Consider the following 21,641-nt stretch of genomic DNA (forward strand, 5'->3'; position numbering starts at 1 on the left):
CTTATTCCCTCCTGATTCAATGTTTCCTGCTTATTCACTCCTGATTCCAGGTTTCCTGCTTATTCCCTCCTGATTCCAGATTTCCTGCTTATTCCCTCCTGATTCCAGGTTTCCTGCTTATTCACTCCTGATTCCAGGTTTCCTGCTTATTCCCTCCTGATTCCAGGTTTCCTGCTTATTCCCTCCTGATTCCAGGTTTCCTGCTTATTCATTCCTGATTCCAGGTTTCCTGCTTATTCCCTCCTGATTCCAGGCATCCAACTGGGATTTTGGGGAAAACCAGGGAGTTTATTAAAAGTTCCCAGACTTTTCCAACGCTAGTCCCACCTGCTGTTGCTCTATCCTGGGAAACTCCATCAAGCCTGGTCTCCATTTCCCCAGTTTCCCTCCTCTGAGACTGGGGAATCACAAGTCACTCAGGCTGGGTAGGGAGTGGGACTTGGGCGTCAACTCAGTTCCCAGGGACAGAAAGTCACAGCTGTTAACTTTGACCCCTGCTATAGGGCCCTCCCTGAGTAAAAAGCTGACCGACTGACTGCTATACTGTTCTTTCATTCATATTGTGGATTTCTCCCAATTCAATGAATTATAGGGCTGTGGTGAAAGAGTCAAACCATTGAGTCAAACCATTGTATACAGTATACATCACTCAAAAGGATAACAGTGTCTACCACTCTTGTATACACACCAAACACCCCAGAGTATGTGATAAGTGAGATGTGTAAAATGGAGGGATCATCTATCCTGGTTATCTCTCGTCATTCAAAACAAAACTACCTATTTATCTGGTTGTCTATCACTCTGGTTTTTACAGCAGAAATGTATGATGATTCCACAAGTCCACTACATGTTACTGCCCACTGGGCAAAAACCGGTTGAATCAATGTTGTTTCCACATCATTTCAAGCAAAAATGTCATTGTGATGACATTGAATCAATGTGGAAAACTGATCAACGTAAGGGAATTTATTCTTTTTTTCACCCAACTTTGAACCAAAATCCAATGTGATGGTGAATTTGTTTGTTGATTTCACATTGAACTCACATTAGTTCACAACTCAAACGAATGTAAGCAAAAAATAGACTGAACTGACGTCTGTGCCCAGTAGTTTATAGTCATCATCATCGGGTGTGAGAGTTGTTCTTTGAACTAATAACAGAGCTGTACCATTATCATGGACTGAGATGGAAGGTCATCTTTCCCTCTAGGTGTGAGTAGCATGGCCTATGAGTTGCACATGCACAGTGAATAGTGTATGTACACTGGCCCCTCAGAGTGTGGTCCCTGTCTGGTCTTACCCCAGACATGATGAGGTTATCATGGCACCACTCCAAATATGAGCAGAATGTCTGAAAGGGATCCTCCTCCTTCATTCCTGCAGTCGTGTAAACGCACCATCACCATCACACGTCTAGACAGATAAGGTGTGTTTGTGTCTACTGGCAGACGATGGTTCTAATCTACTCACCTTTACCCACTGTAAAGACTCGCCGCTGCAATGGGTCAGAAGCACCAACTCACTCTAACTTGGGTGGTAAAAATGAGCTCTGAGAATACTGCGTAGATTGGAAGTCGATGACGTGCTTTCCTTCTGTATGAAGTGTTTTGAGCACTTGAAAGAGCAACATATCTGGTTCATTATCGTACTTCATTCATTATCTCGGAAAATAAATGGATGATGAGAATTTGTAGAGGCTGAAGGTAAACAATCAGACTTAAGTGCGAGGGAGGACTGGCATGCTGTCATATCTCTCTTGCACGTGTCTCAACAATGAACTATCATGTTCATTCCTTCATAAAAAATCACTAAGTATCATACCCTATCACTTATAATTACACATCTGCTGTATTAATTCTTCTTCACGCAAAGGGATTCGGAGTGAATGAGTAATTTCCAAGAGTGTGCAAAGCTGACATCAAGGCAAAGGGTGGATTTTTTTGAATAATCTAATATTTATAAATATATATAATACGTTTTGATTTGTTTAACACTTTTTTGGTTACTACATGACTAAAAGGGTAATTGCATAGTTTTGATGTCTTCACTATTGCTCTACAATGTAGAAAATAGTTGTTGTTTTTTCTAAAAGAAAAACCTGTAATGAGTAGGTGTGTCCAAACTTTTGACTGGTACTGTAAGTGGGGAGAAAGTGTTCGTGTGAGAGAGGGAGAGGGGGGGGGGGTCTGGGGCAAGACATAACATTATGGGACACTGAAACGCTTTGATAAGCACTTTAGTAAAAGTAACCTAATTGAATTTCACTAATCACCTTCAGATTAGGCTATGTCCAAGCGCTGCATTATAGTATTTTACAAAAAATCAGTCCTACTCTGACTGCTCTTCACGGACAGCGATAGTCATCCAAGGTTCGCTCAATCTGTTCTCAATCGCGTCATTTCTACAGTGGTCGATAATACGCGCATCTCTTTACCTTGACTCAAGACTGTCAATGCCGATACGCGCATCTCTTTACCTTGACTCAAGACTGTCAGTGCTGACAGCTACTCAGATTCAGTGAAATTGTTTTGTAAAAATTTGTCTGCAAAAAAATGAACGCTTTTTCCTTCAAGATGCACGTTTTCGTCGGCGTCTCGCAGATTTTGACAACTCTTATGTTCCACTTGGCACCTACTCAGGTAAAGTAGTATGGCTGTTTTATAGCCTGTCACCATCAAGGGACAATAGCGAACATGTGTTGTGTAAATGGTCAATACATTTTGTCATGTTGTGGTGATATCATTCGGCTTTAGTTCTTGATAGACAATGGTTCAGCCTCCTTGAAAACCTCTGTACTCAGAAACAAATAATGATAGGCTATATATATATATATTCCTATTAGTTTTCATATATGGCAAGTAACACCTTAATAATGTTGTACTTTATTGTATGCAATGTTCCAAACTGGACTCTCTGTAAAAGGTGAGTTCATAACTGCTTCACATGTCTGCATCTCCAATTTCTTCTCTGGCCCCAAAATGTGACTCCCATTACAACTTCACGTGAAAAAGTAATTAGAGTCACATTTAGAGCTATTCTTTTCTAGTACTGTAACTCACTTTTTGTCACCACGCCTCACTTTTACAACATTAGGGAGATAGTAAAATAGAATTAATCCTCTCCTAGCGTATATTGACCCCTTAATACTGAAGTGGCATCAAGGTAAATAATGGATCATTCTCAGGGTATTACAGTAGTTAGTCTACAAACGCACTAGCAACACATTCAACAGACACTGAGTGGTTACTACCTGCATTGGGCTGTTGAGGTTTTCTGGGAAATGTAGTTTCAAGTTTATACCGACGTTATAGTTTATACAGGGATACTTTGTGCTGTTTATCGTGACAGCGTGTTGCTAATTAGTCATGCGAGCAGATATTTACAGCAGCAGAAGTCACAGAAACAGACATCCATCTGCAGCTGCTGGCTAGCCCACCTGGGACGGAGCAGATATTTACAGCAGCAGAAGTCACAGAAACAGACATCCATCTGCAGCTGCTGGCTAGCCCACCGGGGACGGAGCAGATATGTCAACAACAACAAAAAGATGGATGATATTTACATTTCTGAACGCTACAGTCTGAAAGCGAGAACAGCTCACAATTTGGTGCAATATCTTTGTGGACAGGGCGCACCAAATAATGCAGTTAATGATGAGTTAATGTTGCAGCTGGGAATGTAAGACACAATGAGTGTGTTGGGGATCGATAGTGAAAGCAAATCATGATATTGTCGGTGGAGGAAGCTGGGATCAGAGGAGAGATAGAGACCCGTCGATCACACGGTGGAATAGGAGGACGTCCTAAGTAAAAATACAAAAAATGTGTTCTTTATTACATGTAAAGTATAACTCTCATCCACAATGAAAGCACTATGGTGTTGCAGGCAGGGAGAAATGGAGGGACATGGGTTGGTCCTCAGGGACATAACAGTAAGAGTCTCATTACGCAGGTGCTTCCTTTTCCTGTAGCAACGCCTGACCCTTATTGAGACTGGGGATGTATCTCAACAATCAAAAGTGGCATCCTCTCCTCCTCTCCTTGTGGAACAGCAGGACTGGTGATACTTTCAGCTGACCAGTGTTTTCAGATCAGTACAGATAAACGAGAACAGATGTTGAACCCACATTATTGCGATGCACTCAGCAGGGTGTGCAGTGTCATTGTCACACTACTGCTCAAGCGAGGAACTGTACCACTGTAGCCTCCATGTATGTGAAGTGTATACGATGGTCCAAAATAGGGGAGGGTTGTCAATATTTTTGGTTTTGTTTGGGGAGGGTTGTCAATGTTTTTGTTTTTGTTTGGGGAGGGTTGTGTGTTTTTTTTTATTGGGCACGGGAGGGTAGTGCGTTTTTCCCCTGGTTTAACATTTTCTATTTTGCAGGTTTTACTATATAATTTCTTCCATCCTAGCCTAAGTTCCTCATGTGCTTACATGCACCGCCCCAATATCACGGTGTTTTGGTACTTACCTTATGCACAACGCTTTTCTGCCTCAAACTTTTACTATACCACATGTCAATATAGTCTACCAGTCTAACTGTTTATCCTGGCCTCTATCCACCATTCATAGTGACAATAGTGGTAGGTGGAGGCCAGGTGCATCATTGCTCATGAAAGAACAGTGAAGACATGAGACACGCAGCTCAAAAAGGTAGCCCACTGATCTTGTTTAGGGACAATACAATTATCCTAGCAGCCTACAACCCCACAATGCAATGAATAATTGCATTATTGTTTTCAAGTGAGCACACAATTCTACTCTAGGCTGCAGTGAAAATGTATTTAGAAAACAATTGCAATAGCCCTGTGATTTGAATGTTTCATTCCATTTGGATCGGTGGGTGGGTCTACTCTCAACAGTTTATATGATCTAGAAAGGCACAGTAGCTGGCCAGCCTGGCTGTATTTAAAAAAACTTCTGATACTGAGATATGCTGTCTGTTGCAGATCATCATTCTCCCAAGTCGTCCTATAATAACGTTGCCACATATGCTTCTGACAGGCCCAGTTATTCAGGAAAGCTTCAAGCCCCCTCTGCCTCCTCTCCAATCCGAGCAGCTATACCTCAAGCACCTAGAACCTAACACTTCATTATAGCCTAACTATTTATCATTTCACTTTTTAAACACAACCAGTCACAATGTTTTATTCTGCTTAGGCTACATCAAATGTATCCTGTAGACATGCGCACATTCATTCAAAACATAATTCCAGCATCCTCAGAAGGGCTTGACATCCAGTTTTAATGCGAGTAAAGTCGTACCATATAAAATAATCATGACAGCTGTGATGGAAACAGGAGGTTTCGGTACAATAATATGAATGCCAACCGATCATTTGATCGCTAGACATGGTGGGATCTTTTTGCGTCGATAAAAGCTATTATGCGAGAAATGGAGGTTGGAGAACGCCTTTATGTGAACATATCGATATCACAACTAGAGGTTGTCGATTCATTGGAATGGACGATTTTTGGGCGCCGATTTCCGATGTATATATATATATATATATATATATATATATATATATATATATATATATATATATATATATATATATATATATATACCTTTTATTTAACTAGGCAAGTCAGTTAAGAACACATTCTTATTTTCAATGACGGCCTATGAACTGTGGGTTAACTGCCTTGTTCAGGGGCAGAACAACAGATTTTCACCTTGTCAGCTCAGGGGTTGCAATCTTGCAACCGCACAGTTAACTAGTCCAACGCTCTAACCATTGCACTCCACGAGTAGCCTGCTTGTTACGCGAATGTAGTAGAAGCCAAGGTAAATTGCTAGCTAGCATTAAACTTATCTTATAAAAAACAATCATAATCACTAGTTATAACTACTGATCCAGTTTAGCAGGCAATATTAACCAGGTGAAATTGTGTCATTTATCTTGCGTACATTGCTCAGGGTTTGGGCTGCCTGGCTCATTGCGAACTAATTTGCCAGAATGTTACGTAATTATGACATACATTGAAGGTTGTGCAATGTAACAATAATATTTAGACTTAGGGATGCCACCCGTTAGATAAAATACCGAACGGTTCCGTATTTCACTGAAATAATAAACGTTTTGTTTTCGAAATGATAGTTTCCGGATTCGATCATATTAATGACCAAAGGCTCATATTTCTGTGTGTTATTATGTTATAATTAAGTCTGATTTGATAGAGCAGTCGGACTGAGCAGCAACAGGCCCGTAATCATTAATTCAAACAGCACTTTCGTGTGTTTTGCCAGCAGCTCTTCGCAAGCACAGCGCTGTTTATGACTTCAAGTCTATCAGCCTAATGGCTGGTGTAACCAATGTGAAATGGCTAGCTAGTTAGCTGGGTGTGCGCTAATACTGTTTCAAAAGTCACGCGCTTTTAGATTTGGAGTCGTTATTCCCTTTGCGCTGCAAGGGCCGCGGCTTTTGTGGAGCGATGGGTAACGATGCTTCGAGTGTGGCTGTTGTCTATGTGTTTCTGGTTCGAGCCCAGGTAGGGGCGAGGAGAGAGACGGAAGCTATACTGTTACACTGGCAATACTATAGTGCCTGTCAGAACATCCAATAGTCAAAGGTATATGAAATACAAATGGTATAGAAAAAAATAGTCCTATAAATACTATATTAACTACAACCTAAAACCTCTTACATTGGAACATTGAAGTCTCATGTTAAAAGGAACCACCAACTTTCATATGTTCTCATGTTCTGAGCAAGGAACTTAAACGGTAGCTTTTTTACATGGCACATATTACTTTCTGCTCCAACACTTTGTTTTTGCATTATTTAAACCAAATTGAACATGTTTCATTATTTGAGGCTAAATTGATTTTATTGATGTTTTACATTAAGTTCAAATACGTGTTAATTCAGTATTGTTGTAATTGTCATTATTACAAATAAAAATACATGTAAAAAATAGTCTGATGAATCGTGCAAGGTGAAAGTGCAAGGTGATGCAATGCTTGATGCTCCTTTCAATAAATATTGAGGGTCTTATTCTGGTGACCAGATGATCAAGGCATGGATGCTATTTGACAAATAAAAATAATATCACACCTTTGTCCATAATAATCTGATCATGTAGTAAACGAAACCTGCACTGTATCTGCAAGCTGTTGGCTAGAGCACACGTGCCAATACCAGAGTGGGCACATTTGCTATACATATGCAACATTTTTAGTGACAAAACCATCAGTAGGCCTTGAGTTGAAAATTAGATGGAAACCCATTGAAACTTGTATTTTTTATTTGGTGCATGGAAATGTAACCTTAAAAGTATTGTTTTTTTGTACACTACGTATTTACACACAGACTTTTATCCGCAACAAGTCAATTTGATGGAAACACAACTCTGAGGGGAAAATGTGCATCGTGTTTTTATGCAGATTTTAGAATGTTTGCATGAAAATCTGTTGCAATTTTAATGGAAACCTTGCTATAGACATCCTAAAGCAGAGGTGTCAAACCTATTTTTCATGTGGGTCACATTTGGTCGATGTCCGGAGGGCTGCACTGAAAATTGGTTATATTTCCTTGCAGTCAAAATGTGCAAAATTATTTAGTCTATCCGGTGTTTTTTCCATTTTAGATTATCCCTGACTGTCTAGTGATTAATAGCGAGCTGGACTGTCAAGAATAAAAGTCCATTATTTATTTATTTATTTAACCATTATTTAACCAGGTAGGCAAGTTGAGAACATGTTCTCATTTACAATTGCGACCTGGCCAAGATAAAGCAAAGCAGTTCGACACATACAACGACACAGAGTTACACATGGAGTAAAACAAACATACAGTCAATAATACAGTATAAACAAGTCTATATACGATGTGAGCAAATGAGGTGAGATAAGGGAGGTAAAGGCAAAAAAGGCTATGGTGGCAAAGTAAATACAATATAGCAAGTAAAACACTGGAATGGTAGATTTGCAAAGTACAAATAAAAATAATGGGGTGCAAAGGAGCAAAATTAATTAATTAATTAAATACAGTAGGGAAAGAGGTAGTTGTTTGGGCTAAATTATAGGTGGGACATGTACAGGTGCAGTAATCTGTGAGCTGCTCTGACAGCTAGTGCTTATAGCTAGTGAGGGAGATAAGTGTTTCCAGTTTCAGAGATTTTTGTAGTTCGTTCCAGTCATTGGCAGCAGAGAACTGGAAGGAGAGGCGGCCAAAGAAAGAATTGGTTTTGGGGGTGACTAGAGAGATATACCAGCAGGAGCGTGTGCTACAGGTTGGAGATGCTATGGTGACCAGCGAGCTGAGATAAGGGGGGACTTTACCTAGCAGGGTCTTGTAGATTACATGGAGCCAGTGGGTTTGGCGACGAGTATGAAGCGAGGGCCAGCCAACGAGAGCGTACAGGTCGCAATGGTGGGTAGTATATGGGGCTTTGGTGACAATAATATAATAATAATAATAATAATAATATATGCCATTTAGCAGACGCTTTTATCCAAAGCGACTTACAGTCATGTGTGCATACATTCTACGTATGGGTGGTCCCGGGGATCGAACCCACTACCTTGGCGTTACAAGCGCCATGCTCTACCAACTGAGCTACAGAAGGACCACAAACATATTGCACTGTGATAGACTGCATCCAATTTGTTGAGTAGGGTATTGGAGGCTATTTTGTAAATGACATCGCCAAAGTCGAGGATTAGTAGGATGGTCAGTTTTACAAGGGTATGTTTGGCAGCATGAGTGAAGGATGCTTTGTTATTATCATTTCTACACAGTTTCGATTTGCTTTTAGTCATTTTAAAGTATATTGGGTTCACCCCCCCCCTCCCCCAAAAAATAGTTTTTGTTTCAGTTGTATTTTATTTTATAGTCTTTTTTTTTAATACTCAAGCTACCCACCGGCTGATCAATCAATCCAATTTATTTATAAAGCCCTTCTTACATCAGCTGATGTCACAAAGTGCTGTACAGAAACCCAGCTAAAACCCCAAACATCAAGCAATGCAGGTGTAGAAGCAGGGTGGCTAGGAAAAACTCCCTAGAAAGGCCAAAACCTAGGAATAAACCTAGAGAGGAACCAGGCTCTGAGGGGTGGCCAGTCCTCTTCTGGCTGTGCCGGGTGGGGATTATAACAGAACATGTCCAAGATGTTCAAATGTTCATAGATGACCAGCATGGTCAAATAATAATAATCACAGTGGTTGCCGATCATTCAGAGTATCTCTACCAGTCCTGCTGTCTCTAGAGAGTTGAAAACAGCAGATCTGGGACAGGTAGCACGTCCAGTGAACAGGTCAGGGTTCCATAGGCAGAACAGTTGAAACTGGAGCAGCAGCACGGCCAGGTGGACTGGGGACAGCAAGGAGTCATCATGCCAGGTAGTCCTGAGGCATGGTCCTAGGGCTCCTAGGGTCCTAGGGCTCAGGTCCTCCGAGAGAGAAAGAAAGAAAGAAAGAAAGAAAGAAAGAGAGAGAGAGAATTAGAGAGAGCATACTTAAATTCACACAGGACACCAGATAAGACAGGAGAAATACTCCAGATATAACAGACTGGCCCTAGTCTCCGACACATAAACAGCTGCAGCATAAATACTGGAGGCTGAGACAGGAGGGGTCAGGAGACACTGTAAAGGCAACATGCAACAATTTCAAAGATTTTACAGTTCATAGAAGGAAATCAGTCAATTGAAATAAATTAATTTCACATGACTAGGCAGGGGCGCAGCCATGGGTGGGCAAAGGCCCACTCATTTGGGAGCCAGGTCCACCCACTGGTGGGCCAGGCCCAGCCAACCTGAATGAGTTTTTCCCCCACAAAAGGAATTTATTACAGACAGAAATACTCCTCAGCATCCTCCCTCCACAGACGATCCTGCAGGTGAAGAAGCTGGATGTGGAGGTTCTGGGCTGGCGTGGTTACACATACTCTGTGGTTGTGCAGCCGGTTGGATGTACTGCCAAATTCTATAAAAACCTTGTTAGAGGCTGCTTATGGTAGAGAAATGAACATGAAATTATCTGGAAACAGCTCTGTTGGACATTCCTGCAGTCAGCATGCCAATTGCATACTCCCTCAAAACTTGAGACATCTGTGGCATTATGTTGTGTGACAAAACTGCACACTTTAGAGTGGCCTTTTACTGTCCCCAGCATAAGGTGCACCTGTCTAAGGATCATGCTGTTTATTCAGCTTCTTGATATGCCACACCTGTCAGGTGGATGGATTATCTTGGTAAAGGAGACATGCTCACTAACAGGGATGTAAGCACATTTGTGCAAAACATTTGAGAGAAATAATATGTTTGTGTGTATGGAACATTTCTGGGATCTTTTATTTCAGCTCTTGAAAAATGGGACCCACACTTTACATGTTGCATTTAAATTTTTGTTCAGTATATGTATGACACATATAAAATCAAGAATGAAATCAATCCAAACTGTGCAGCAGCCATTTGATGAATGGGAAGAGGGAGGGATGTATTTTCTGTTTGTCGAGATTGACAAAGTCTACTTATTGTAGTGTTGAAAACGCAAAATGTGATATTGAAGAGCCCAAAGTCAGTATGCTCTGTTCATTGGTTGTGTGGTGCATTGGCACAGAAACCATTTGGTGTAAAATGTGTAGCATATATTTTATACAATTGTAAATATGGCATCGAAATGTTAAAAATCTGATTTCCCCCTAACTAATCATCATCTGCATCCGGCTCTGATCGCATTGTCACGAAACAGGCAGGGAGAGTGAGCTCGTTAGTGGTGGTTGGCAAACCCTTAAACTTCTGGCCCGTAGCCCTTACGTGGCATCGACTGTGCCACAAAAGCATGCTGAAGTGGCAAAGTCGAAATCCACGTTTATAAACACAGGGTCACTACAGTTATGGTTATTTGTGGTCGTAAAAATGATTCTGAGTTCATTCTATGCTGCTGAGAGCAGTTCTCCCTCTCTGTCACACTTAGCGACCGTTCTCTCTGCACTGTGTTTTGGGAAACGCATGTTACATCACTCGTAAACCGGGGACTTTCCACTCTTCTACCTAAATCACTACAAAACCTGAACACCGCCTCCGTCTCACTTCAGGGGGTTGTGTGTGATAAAATAACCCGCTGAAACCCGTAGAGAGAAACTAACTCTTAGTGTCAACAGGATACATGTAATGGAGGTCAGTTAAAAAGGAGCTAATGGTGAGATTTATTAGAGCCATTGAAACCAGCCCAGATGGGACCACTGGATCCAGAGATACAAACTGACATTTATAAAATACAACTTATGAGGGAGAGAGAGAGAGAGAGAGAGATGAGATGAGAAAAGAGCGAGAGAGAAAGGACAGGAAGAAATCGACTGAGGAGGAGGAGAGAGAGGGAAAGAGAGACCACGTGAGGTCAAGGATGGCTAGCAGACTACTGTGAGAACTCCAAAACTGTCTCTCTCCCATTGTCTCTGTGAGCTGCCTGTTCACTGTCTGGGCTTGTATTTGTGTTTGTTTGTGTTCATAGTTCCTGACCAGAGACATGTCTCTCACTGTGTCCAAACAAAGACTTACAGTAGAGACATCCTGGGATGCCTTTTTGTACTTGTGCTTTAGTGGTCAGTGGGAAGAGACTAATGGTCATGTATCGTTGGCTATGGTTGGTTATGCGGCGTCACTATGGCGACAGTGATGGATGGCTGCAGTTTTGCCACATCACCGCTCCTTGTTGCTGCTCAGCAGCACTGTGACATCGAGGAAAACGTGTCTCCTATAGACAGACATTCTCATCGCATGGCCAAAGGTCTGTTGAAACCATGGCTTCCTTCCATCAACCCGGCTGACGCAAAGCAACGTGAGCTTGTGTCAGCAAGACTATCCTTTCCATGGCTTCAAGTTCACAAAACAGCTTGATGATTAACATAATGTATCAGTTTATTAAAACAGCATGGGGCATCATTCTGCATTGGAACTTTGGGTTTATCCAAACCATGGCTTCACCGGAACTGTCAACTCTCATTGGAACTCAAAAAACCCCAGAGTGGGTGAAATCAGTAAGTGAAAATAAGGAGAGAAAATCTTTGGTCCTGAGGAGAAAGATCTCTCTCTCTCTCTCTCTCTCTCTCTCTCACTTACTGGAGATGATCCTGCAATCCTACAGTATCCCACTGCCCTGCTTTAGTCTGGATATAAGTCTATGTTCTGGAGTCTGAGGCCCTGTAAGATTACTATGTCTGCCCCCTCTGCCTTGGTTGAGCTGAAAATAGGCTGTAACAGAACTCTTGCTTGCTCACAGCTGTAGCATTCTCTTTCTACCACAAGAGTACGCTCATCAGCTGCCCAATAAATATGTTCAGAGTCGAAGTTTCTGTGACTGACTGAGTGGGCGTCAACTGTCGCTATGTATTGGCTATGTTGTTCACAGTGATGTCTACCTGTGATCATTTCCTTCTATCGGAAATATAACATATCATTTTTCCCCCTTCTTTTTATTCCAGACTTCTCACTCCCCAGTGGAACCACACTCTAGAGGTAAGTGCCTCTCTTGTTCCTTAAGTTAAGTAATTGTCTTTTTAATATTTCATAGAGACAGTGAAGACATTGGTCCGCTGTCAATCAACCTGGGTCTGAGTGATAGTTCATTGGTCAACTCTTGTTGCAGTGATGCTGTTCCGGGAGGTTTTGGGGCGGAGTTTGTGTCATTCGATGGAGCGATTGGTGGAGGTGGAGCAGGAGTACCCTGGAGGGGTGGAATATATTTTTAGCCCTGCCTGCGTGCCCCTGTGGCGATGCGCTGGTTGCTGTGGAGACGAGAACCTGGAGTGTCACCCCACCCTCACACGTAACGTCACCATGCAGGTGGGGGTCACTTTGTGTCAGGAGGCCACATATTGCCTTGGGCTACCCTCTTCCAACCTTAAAGAGATATATGTTCCGGTAAAACACCCAATGTCAGTCCACATCTTTGAGCGCATGGACACCTCAATGCATGTGTTTGTGTTTTCCTCTGTGTGTTTGTGTGTGTGTCAGTTGATGAGGATAACTCCGACTGAGAGGACAGGACAGTATGTGGAGCTGACGTTTATGGAGCATCAGACCTGTGAGTGCAGGTAATAAAGCCTAATGTCATCTGGCATGTAATGCTATCTAAGTAATTCAAAATATGAACAGCCCTTCCACCCAGGCACATTCACTTAAAAACTGGGTTGTAATTCCCTGGGAACGAAACAGAAGCAATCAGGCCAAAACGGGAAGGGACTACCCTGACCGTATTGAATAAGAAATGCTTGTTTTCATTTTCCGTTGCCAAATGTTTTGCTATGGCGCGCACTGATGAATATGAATGACCCTGATGAGACTCATAACACCGGTCCTCTTGTTTTTAGACACAGGAAGATGCATTTGAATGAGAGGTGAGTAAATGAATGATTGCTTCTATGGTCACAGGTCTGATATTGGGTAGCACTTTATTTTACAGTACAGTAATAGTGAAATGGTAATCACATAGCAACTACCTTGGAATGACGTGTTTGCTTCTGTAGATTTGTTAACTCAAGCCCCACTCCTTTCCCTCCTTTTCAGCAGTCCCAGAGTCAGGATCCATCCCAGGAGGAGGAAGCACAGGAAAAGATCCAAAGACTGCGGCAAGTAAGTGTCACTAGACTGCCCTCAGCTGGTGATGGGAAGTCTTACACACACACACACACACACACACACACACACACACACACACACACACACACACACACACACACACACACACACACACACACACACACACACACACACACACACACACACACACACACACACACACACACACACACACACACACACACACACACACACACCAGAGAGAGACAGGGAGAAAGAAGAGAGAGAGGACAGAGAGAGAAACTTAATTGCCTACCCATGATACTGACACTCACACCGCGGTGGTGGGTTCGAGGGTGGGAGCTGAACTACGCAGCGACCCAGACCTCCTACTGTCGAAGACAACACACACTCCCATTCATATACATGTATATATATTTTGTTGTTGTTGTAATGCACATCATCTGTAATGTACATCTTGTATTGAGAGAGAGAGAGAGAGAGAGAGAGAGAGAGAGAGAGAGAGAGAGAGAGAGAGAGAGAGAGAGAGAGAGAGAGAGAGAGAGAGAGAGAGAGAGAGAGAGAGAGAGAGAGAGAGAGAGTGAGAAAAGAGGAATAGAGAAGAGGAACAGAGAAGTGCTTTTGACAGTGTGAGCATAGCATCAGATGATGGAGCATTTACTCTGCCTGTTTCTTTGCAGGTGTCAGCACCCACACAGTTAGTAGGATACTTGGATCCCCGTCCTTCCAGTCCGCTGTCCAATCACCACTCAGCTGTGGAATGAAGACAGCATAGGGCGAACCACACACCTACTTGTTTACCCCCCAGATACACAAATGCCTAAACTCATTGTCCATGAAAATACACTAACCCCAAACTGCAATTTATACCAGAGTAATAACAACTATAGTTTTCTGATACTGGATACCCAATATCAGCCTTGAGAATACTTTTACGCGGATGATTTCCCACTGTAATAGCAGATACAGTAGCTCCACCTCATGGACATAGAGGAGATGGACAGAGGGGTGGCAGGACAGGAGATAACCAATCGCCAAGGGACAAAGGGACTAAGCCGCACCTTACAGGCAGTGTTCTTGAAAAGCAGTAGGCCAATAAATGGATTTAGCTTCAATCGAGTATGGAACAACAACGAAGAAGGCTGAAACAGATGCAGAATGGGTGTGGACTGAACTCGGGAGAGAACAGACACCTTCCCAATATACCTCTCCCCATGATGATCGCATTGCAGTAGAGAATGGTCTGAACTGAAGTGTATGATCAAAGGGAGGGATGGACATACTGTAGGTTATATCAAGACCTGTAATGTTTATATCTCTTAACTTTCATCAGACAGAGAAGAATAACACATCCACATGGATTCCACTGTATTATATATGAAAATGAAATATATTCAAATGTAAATAAGTTTATAGCGATCACTGTATCAGAAACGGCATCTGGGAATTACATTTGGAGTTGTTCATGTTAGAATTACATCTTTGTCTTGGGAGTGTGCTGTGTTCATTTACTGAGTGTCATGATGTGTCTGACTGACTCTCTTGAAAAGGAGTAAATATAAGATTTTCCTCAGGTGGGTCGTTTCGATTGTGTGTGTGTGTCCTGATGCCACTCCTTGACAACTAGTATGTCATGTAACAGCACACTATGGTCTCACATCACGGATTCCCCATACAGGCGAAATTCCAGGTTGCCACTCGTTACCACAAACATAAAGTCAAAATGAGCTATATCGTGAAAATTCATGAAAACAAAAATGTGCTTTATGGTCAGGGTTAGTCCTAAGGTTAGGGTTAGGCATAAGGTTAGCAGTGCGGTTGGGTTTATGGTTACATTTCTAACAAATTGTAGAAATGGGCGGGGTTTTTGCCTTTGTATCTGTGGTAACTAGTGACGGCCGAAATGCCGGTACTGTGCAACCTAAGATGTTTATAACTAAACCAAGATAGACCACAGCCTGTCGTTTCAAACGGAAACAAATTAGACATAGTGAGAAGAACAAGCAAGGATGTGGCCAGAGCCGAGCACAAGCTAGTGAGATGATATTGGCTCGTTCTAGAACATATCGGCATATTTCCGTTAGGGCACGCCTCCTTTGTAAATTCTCCTCTGCACTCCTTTTAAGCAACACAATTTGTATTATAAACGTTTTTTTTTAATAAAGGCTAAATAAAGTCTACTAAACGTAGTCCACTCTGTTCATAACAGATTTTAGTTTTGAAAACAGAAAACTGTATTGGGATCAAATGTTTCATCGATGAGAACATTTGCGGAAGGTCGGCCAAAATCCATCTCGTTCCATCTTCTCCCACTGCCAGCCAGAGGGCTTCCTCTCACTACCGTATTTAGAAAGGCCAAGCGGATGCTTCACATTTATACATCCGGTGAAATATATGTGTCATTGTTCTATCTATGGTACAACTCCCATAGTTCACTGTTGAACACAATTTCGTCAGATGGCATACTGGTGAAATATAGTAGTGGGTGGGCTAGACAGCACAAAACAAATGCTTAGAACACGACTATACAGCCACAAACTTCCAAATATGGATAGGTGAGGTACACAGACTTTAGACGAGAAGATCGTGTCCCATCCGGTTTCTCACTGCCGGGAGAACATTGTTGATCCTTCGGAACATTAGCTACTCACTCACTCCCTTGTGGTGTTGCTGCACCGTCTTGATCAAGATTGCATCGCATCACATCGGATTCTCCTGGAATTCCTCGCTGCATGTGCGCTAGCTGGCAGGAGTGTACCAGAAGCTTAGCCCCGTGTATATGTGTACTACCTTGCCGACTAACGTTACACACTCACACCAGACCGACAGACTGTGGCGGAGAGACTGCGAGCGGACGATAGACCACAAGTTAGGATTGAGCAAGGACACGAAGTTGGGTACATTTGTATTGTTTCAATCATGTCTATGCATTGTTCTGTATTGTAATCGTTGCTAGCTAATACGTCCAAAGGAAAGATGTAACTAGATACGTTGCATTCAGACATGTTAACGTAGTTGGTATAGCTAGCTAGTGGTCTGTGACAATCAAGTAGCCAACGTTAGTTAGCTAATTTCAAAATCCAGAAATTGGAGTAGCTAGCAGTTATGCTAAAACTGCAGCTAGCTACTGAACTATAGTCCTAGCAGGAGGGACAAAGAAACGGCTAGATTCTAACAGAATGGAAAGCGTATTGCACCCCTAGAACAGTATTGCACCCCTACAACACGGAAGGAGTTGCAATAGATATGTAGTAACGAAACATATAATAATGCAGATTTTTTTTATTTGGGGGGGTGTGCATCCCAGGTTTCCTATCCATTCTACTACACTGATGTGGGTGTAGTAGTCTGAGTGACTGACAAGACCATTGAAAAGAAACAAGATGAGTAGTACCAAGAGGAAAGCAGAAGGGCAATCTAGGACCAGGAAGTCTGGAAGCTCCAGAACAGACTCGGAGAGAGACTCTGGCTTCTCAGGTTAGTCCCTCACTGAGTCCCTTCGTTCGGATGTCTTTACTACCATCTTCATCATCTTTAGCTTTGAAGGGTACTTTCTACTATACTTCCCTTTGTTGATTCCCAACTGTCTTCCCCCACCACATCATTGAAGTTGTCTTTATTTTTCTTGTCCCGAAAACACTGAATCGATCTTCTCCTTCCCTCCACAGATGCCAGCACCATAGACCTGACAGATTCTGAGGACTCATCTCACACTGTGTCCAAGAGAGAGGCCCAGCACCCTCCGTCCGGGTCGGGGTCTCATCCCTCACAGCTAGCTGTGTTGGGGGGGTCCTACTCCAACATGTCCCCCATGATCATGAAAAATGTCCTCCTAAAACAGGTATGTTAGAAATGTCCCACTAAACCATCAGTGAAGTTTTAGCTATTCATGATTTCTTGGCGTGTCTGATTTTATTTGTATTACTTTGATGGTTAATTATTATTATTTTTATTTTTATTTTTTTCAAATCATTTCCTGGGTGTAAGAACATTCTGTCTTTGCATTTTCCACCTTCTTTTATCCTAATCATGGGATTATTCATCTATGTATTGGGACTGGTTTCTATGTAGCCTTCTATAATATCTATAGTATTGTTCATGGGCTAGTCTGTATTGTGATTGACTGTGTCCTCTGTCTTGAACCTTTTGGTACTCTCTTATAGTATTGTTCATGAACTAATCTTTCTGTTTTGTGTCTGTGTTCTCTCTCTCTCTCCAGCCTGGGGACAACCCTCCCTCTCAGAAGCCATGGGGGTTCAGCCCAGCTGTGGAGATGGTCCAGCAGCCTCAGGTGGTCTTCGTCCAGCCCGTTGTCTCCCCTGTGGTCTCCCACGGCACCATATCCAACCCTAAGGAGGCCACTTCCAAACGCCGGCGCCCCAAGAAGAATCTTCCCATCCTTAGGTCCTACCCGAAGATCGCCCCTCACCCTGGAGACAGTTCGAGTTCCTCCGGGGGAGTAAGCTCTTGTTATTTCCCCGCTTCATCCCCCTCTGCCTCTAGCCACCGGGAACACCATCACAACCACAGAAACAAACAGCAGAGGCACCAGTCTAGAAGTTCTAGCTGTGGTTCTTCTGGTTCCAGCACCCCCAGTCTCCCTCCTCCCTCTAGCTCCCTGTCCCCCTTTCCCCAGCATAGGCTCACCCCCTCCCTCACAGACTCCAGTGCTTGCAGCAGTCCTGCAAGATCCTCTCTCGCCGTCAGTAGATCAGAGTTCTCCCCAGCCCCGTCCCCTGCCTTAACCGTAACACCTTCAGACACCCTCACCTCTGAGGTCCCTGAGAAAACCAAGACCCTCTCCCTCCCACAACCCACCGTCACCACAACCAACGACAACAGCTGCCACGATGACAGCAACCACGACGACAATAGCGATGACCATGACATAAAGCACAAGCGTTTCTGCAACACGTACAACATCCTATCCAAGTCTGGATTGCTGGAGATCACCCTGAGTACCAAGGACCTGATTCGTCAGAACCGCAGGACCCAGGTAGACCTGGACCGGCTCAAGGAGCACACCAACCTCTTCCTGCAGGCCCTGCAGACCGGAGATACCAGCATCTGGAGCAAGCTGCAGACCAGCCTCCAGGAAGAGCAGGAAGAGAAGGGCAGTGGGCAGCAGAGCAGCTTAAAGGCAGATACAGATTAGATCTGAACTGAGTAAAAGCAGGGTTTCATCTGTTAGACTGGGCAGAGACTGAGTTGAAGTGGGGGAGGCTGAGGCAGCTAGACTGGCATTACTATGCCCACAATTATCACACAGACATATAATCTGACCTACATACTAGCAGTAGTCTCTACTAGCAGTATATATATATATATCTTACCCCAGGCCCGGCGGTTGGATAGGAGGCTCCTGTACATTATGAAATCGCTCTATTCTCCATAAACTGCACTACTGTGACTCTAGTGCACTACTTTGATTCTAGTGAGTCTACACACCCTTTGCACAGCCTTAAAATTAAATCAAATTTTTTCCCTACCGATCTATTCCACATTTTCATATTGAAAGAAAATGTATAGAACATTTTCCAAATGAATAAGAAAAAAACAAAGATGTCTTGACTGTGTATGTCTTCACATCCCAGAGTTAATACCTGGTGGAAGCACCTTTGGCAGCCATTACAGCTGGGAATAATTTTGAATTAAGTTTCCTCCAACTTTACAAAACAGAGGGCAATATATATCCATTGTTTTTGTCAAAATACTCTACATTTGGTTGGGAATCATTGATGGACACCAATATTCAAGCATTGTCTCTGGTTTTCAAGCCAATTTAAACAGGAAGGAGACTGGACCATTCAGGAAAATGCAACACCTCTTGGAAAGCCATTCTGGGGGGCAGTGCTAGCTGTGTGCAACTAGAGATTCTGGGTTTGAGTCCAGGCTCTGTCCCAGCCGGCTATGACCGGGAGACCCATGGGGCGGCGCACAATTGGCCCAGCATCGTCCGGGTTAGGGGACGTTTTGGCTAGCAGGGGTTTCCTTGTCCCATCTGGCACTAGCGACTCCTGCGCCTGGCCCGCACACTGACACGGTAGCCAGTTGTATGGGGTTTCCTCAGACACATTGGTGCAACTGGCTTCCGGGTTAAGTGGGCATTGTGTCAAGAAGCAGTGTGGCTTGGTTAGGTTGTCTTTCGGATGACGCACGGCTCTCGACCTTCGCCTCTCCCAACTCCGTACGGGAGTTGCAGCGATGAGACAAGACTGTAACTACCAATTGAATACCACAAAATTGGGGAGAAAAAGAGATTAGGAAGAAGACATTCTTCGACATTAACATTTGTTTAATTGTCCAGCGGAAAAAATAAAACTCCCAAGCGTAAGTTTTCAGAAGACTGCAGCGGGTTTTTACCTGAGCTTTGCTCCTTTAATATTTATTTTGATCCTGACAAACTCCCTAGTCCCTGTCGGTGACAAGCATACCCATAACATGATGCTGCCAAAAAGTGTATTTTTATATTTATTTGCTGTGTTGTCTTGCAGTCTTGTTCAACGTCCTTGTTGCAAACAGAATGGATGATTTGAAGTGGATTTTTAATACAGGCTTCCTTCTTTTCAATTTGTCATACAGGCCAGTAATGTGGAGTGAATGCAAATGTTTTTGATCTTCTGTATTTTCAAGTATTGTGGTGGCAACATCATGTTATGGATGTGCTTGTCATGCTGGGTATCTCTGAGATAAGCCATATGGGGCTGTTTTACTGAAAGCTGTAAGTGTCCACCAACTGACAATTTAACCAGTTATAGGTATGACTTGAAATGGGGCATGCTGAGTTATATAGGCCTATTTTGAGGAAAGCTTGCGTGGTATGGCTAGCGAGAGTGCTAGAATGGGTACCTGAACTGAACCCAACAAACAAACAACAATTAAAATGTATGGTCTAAATTTAAAATGAAGATCTTTATTGATATGCTTTACAAGAGCCAGTAGGTTTCCACTGTAAAATGTCGAAGAAGAATGGAAAGCAGGCAACACAGAATACTTTTTTCCTCTTTGTGAATTCATGGACCTCTGGACAAGGAAAGACGGTGCTTTACCTAAAGACTCCTTCAGGATTCCAGTGAGGATTCTGTTCATCAAAGACTGACGTGAGATCATTTTCAAGGCCTTATCAAAAAGCTTAACTTTATTTAAAACCTTGTATTGTATTTTCATGGGAAGTTACTCCCAAGTAAGACTAAGTTGGCACAATTTATCATGAGGTTTAATTTATTTTTAAACCTGCGATTGTGTTTTTGTAATAGACCAAGCATCATATCTCCCTGTCCTATGTTACTTTCATGGCCTTATTTAGACAATTGATTATGTGGTGTTCAATTATTTTATTTTATTTTTCAAATAAGGAGTTCTCCATAAGAAGACAGACTGTCAGACGTACAGTAGCCCTTAGTGAGATATCTTGTTATTTTGACCTGCAAAGCATCGGAGTGCCTTGAAGTTGTTACAAGTGCAAAGAAGGTGATATAATTTGTGCTTTACTGCCTAAAATGAAAATAACAGTACATGTTATCTTCAGTGTAAGTAGTAATAGGCCGCGGGGAAGCCATTTTAAAACTTGAGCTTCCTGAATTTCTCATCTATAAGAACTGCATAAAACCTGTATGTGCTTGTTACTACAGTTCAAATAGGTTAAAAAAAAAACTAAAAGTTTGTCTTATATTTAAATGTTGGCAGCTGTTTTTCTATCATTGTTAACCTGCCTCCTCATCGCAAGGACATAAATTAAATGTAATTATATTAATATTATAAGCTCAATGTTTCAATAGTTCAGCCGTAGTAGCTTGTGATTGATAACAAAATGAGAAAATAACGCTTAACAGATTCTGTACCGCTGTTTTGTATTACTATTTTTTTTATTTAAATGATAAACTATGTAAAAGCTGCAGAAAAATAAATTGATCATGATGTTGACTTCCTAAAAGACGTTTTTCTTTTTTGCAGCTATGCAAATCAGGATCGTTTAATTGAATGATGGTTAGTAAATGCAGTATCTGTGTTTGTGTTGCTCAAGTGAACTTTTTTTTGTTCATTTTTTAGAAGATACATTGCTTGCTTAATAAACGCTATTTCCAAGAA

At 42.4% G+C, this 21,641-nt stretch overlaps 2 protein-coding genes across 3 annotated transcripts; both read left to right on the plus strand.

Moving 5' to 3' along the window:
- Nucleotides 1-2,213: 2,213 nt before the first annotated feature.
- Nucleotides 2,214-15,733, plus strand: LOC123991688 (vascular endothelial growth factor A-like). Its single transcript, XM_046293336.1, has 7 exons — nucleotides 2,214-2,638; nucleotides 12,437-12,470; nucleotides 12,601-12,797; nucleotides 12,969-13,048; nucleotides 13,325-13,351; nucleotides 13,521-13,586; nucleotides 14,234-15,733. The coding sequence occupies exons 1-7, from the start codon at nucleotides 2,552-2,554 to the stop codon at nucleotides 14,253-14,255; spliced, it is 513 nt and encodes a 170-aa protein (XP_046149292.1). The 5' UTR covers nucleotides 2,214-2,551; the 3' UTR covers nucleotides 14,256-15,733.
- Nucleotides 15,734-15,964: 231 nt separating this feature from the next.
- LOC123990982 (CLOCK-interacting pacemaker-like) lies at nucleotides 15,965-21,641 on the plus strand. 2 transcript variants are annotated; one of them, XM_046292053.1, is made up of 4 exons: nucleotides 15,965-16,450; nucleotides 16,861-17,030; nucleotides 17,222-17,394; nucleotides 17,773-21,641. In XM_046292053.1, exons 2-4 carry the CDS (start codon nucleotides 16,937-16,939, stop codon nucleotides 18,706-18,708), a joined length of 1,203 nt encoding a protein of 400 aa, XP_046148009.1. In that variant the 5' UTR covers nucleotides 15,965-16,450; nucleotides 16,861-16,936; the 3' UTR covers nucleotides 18,709-21,641. The 2 variants fall into 2 exon arrangements, with proteins under 2 accessions (XP_046148009.1, XP_046148010.1); XM_046292054.1 differs by having other exon boundaries at nucleotides 15,965-16,445.

The sequence above is a fragment of the Oncorhynchus gorbuscha genome, linkage group LG12 (genome assembly GCF_021184085.1).
Source record: "Oncorhynchus gorbuscha isolate QuinsamMale2020 ecotype Even-year linkage group LG12, OgorEven_v1.0, whole genome shotgun sequence".
NCBI lineage: Eukaryota > Metazoa > Chordata > Actinopteri > Salmoniformes > Salmonidae > Oncorhynchus > Oncorhynchus gorbuscha.

Bases quoted from the DNA above. Each gene is read 5' to 3' on its own strand.
- LOC123991688 (XM_046293336.1), top strand. From the start codon at position 2,552: ATGAACGCTTTTTCCTTCAAGATGCACGTTTTCGTCGGCGTCTCGCAG. The intron at 13,049-13,324 runs GTAATAAAGCCT...TCTTGTTTTTAG, and splicing joins CATCAGACCTGTGAGTGCAG to ACACAGGAAGATGCATTTGA. The intron at 13,352-13,520 runs GTGAGTAAATGA...CCTCCTTTTCAG, and splicing joins AAGATGCATTTGAATGAGAG to CAGTCCCAGAGTCAGGATCC.
- LOC123990982 (XM_046292053.1), top strand. From the start codon at position 16,937: ATGAGTAGTACCAAGAGGAAAGCAGAAGGGCAATCTAGGACCAGGAAG. The intron at 17,031-17,221 runs GTTAGTCCCTCA...TTCCCTCCACAG, and splicing joins GAGAGACTCTGGCTTCTCAG to ATGCCAGCACCATAGACCTG. The intron at 17,395-17,772 runs GTATGTTAGAAA...CTCTCTCTCCAG, and splicing joins AAAATGTCCTCCTAAAACAG to CCTGGGGACAACCCTCCCTC.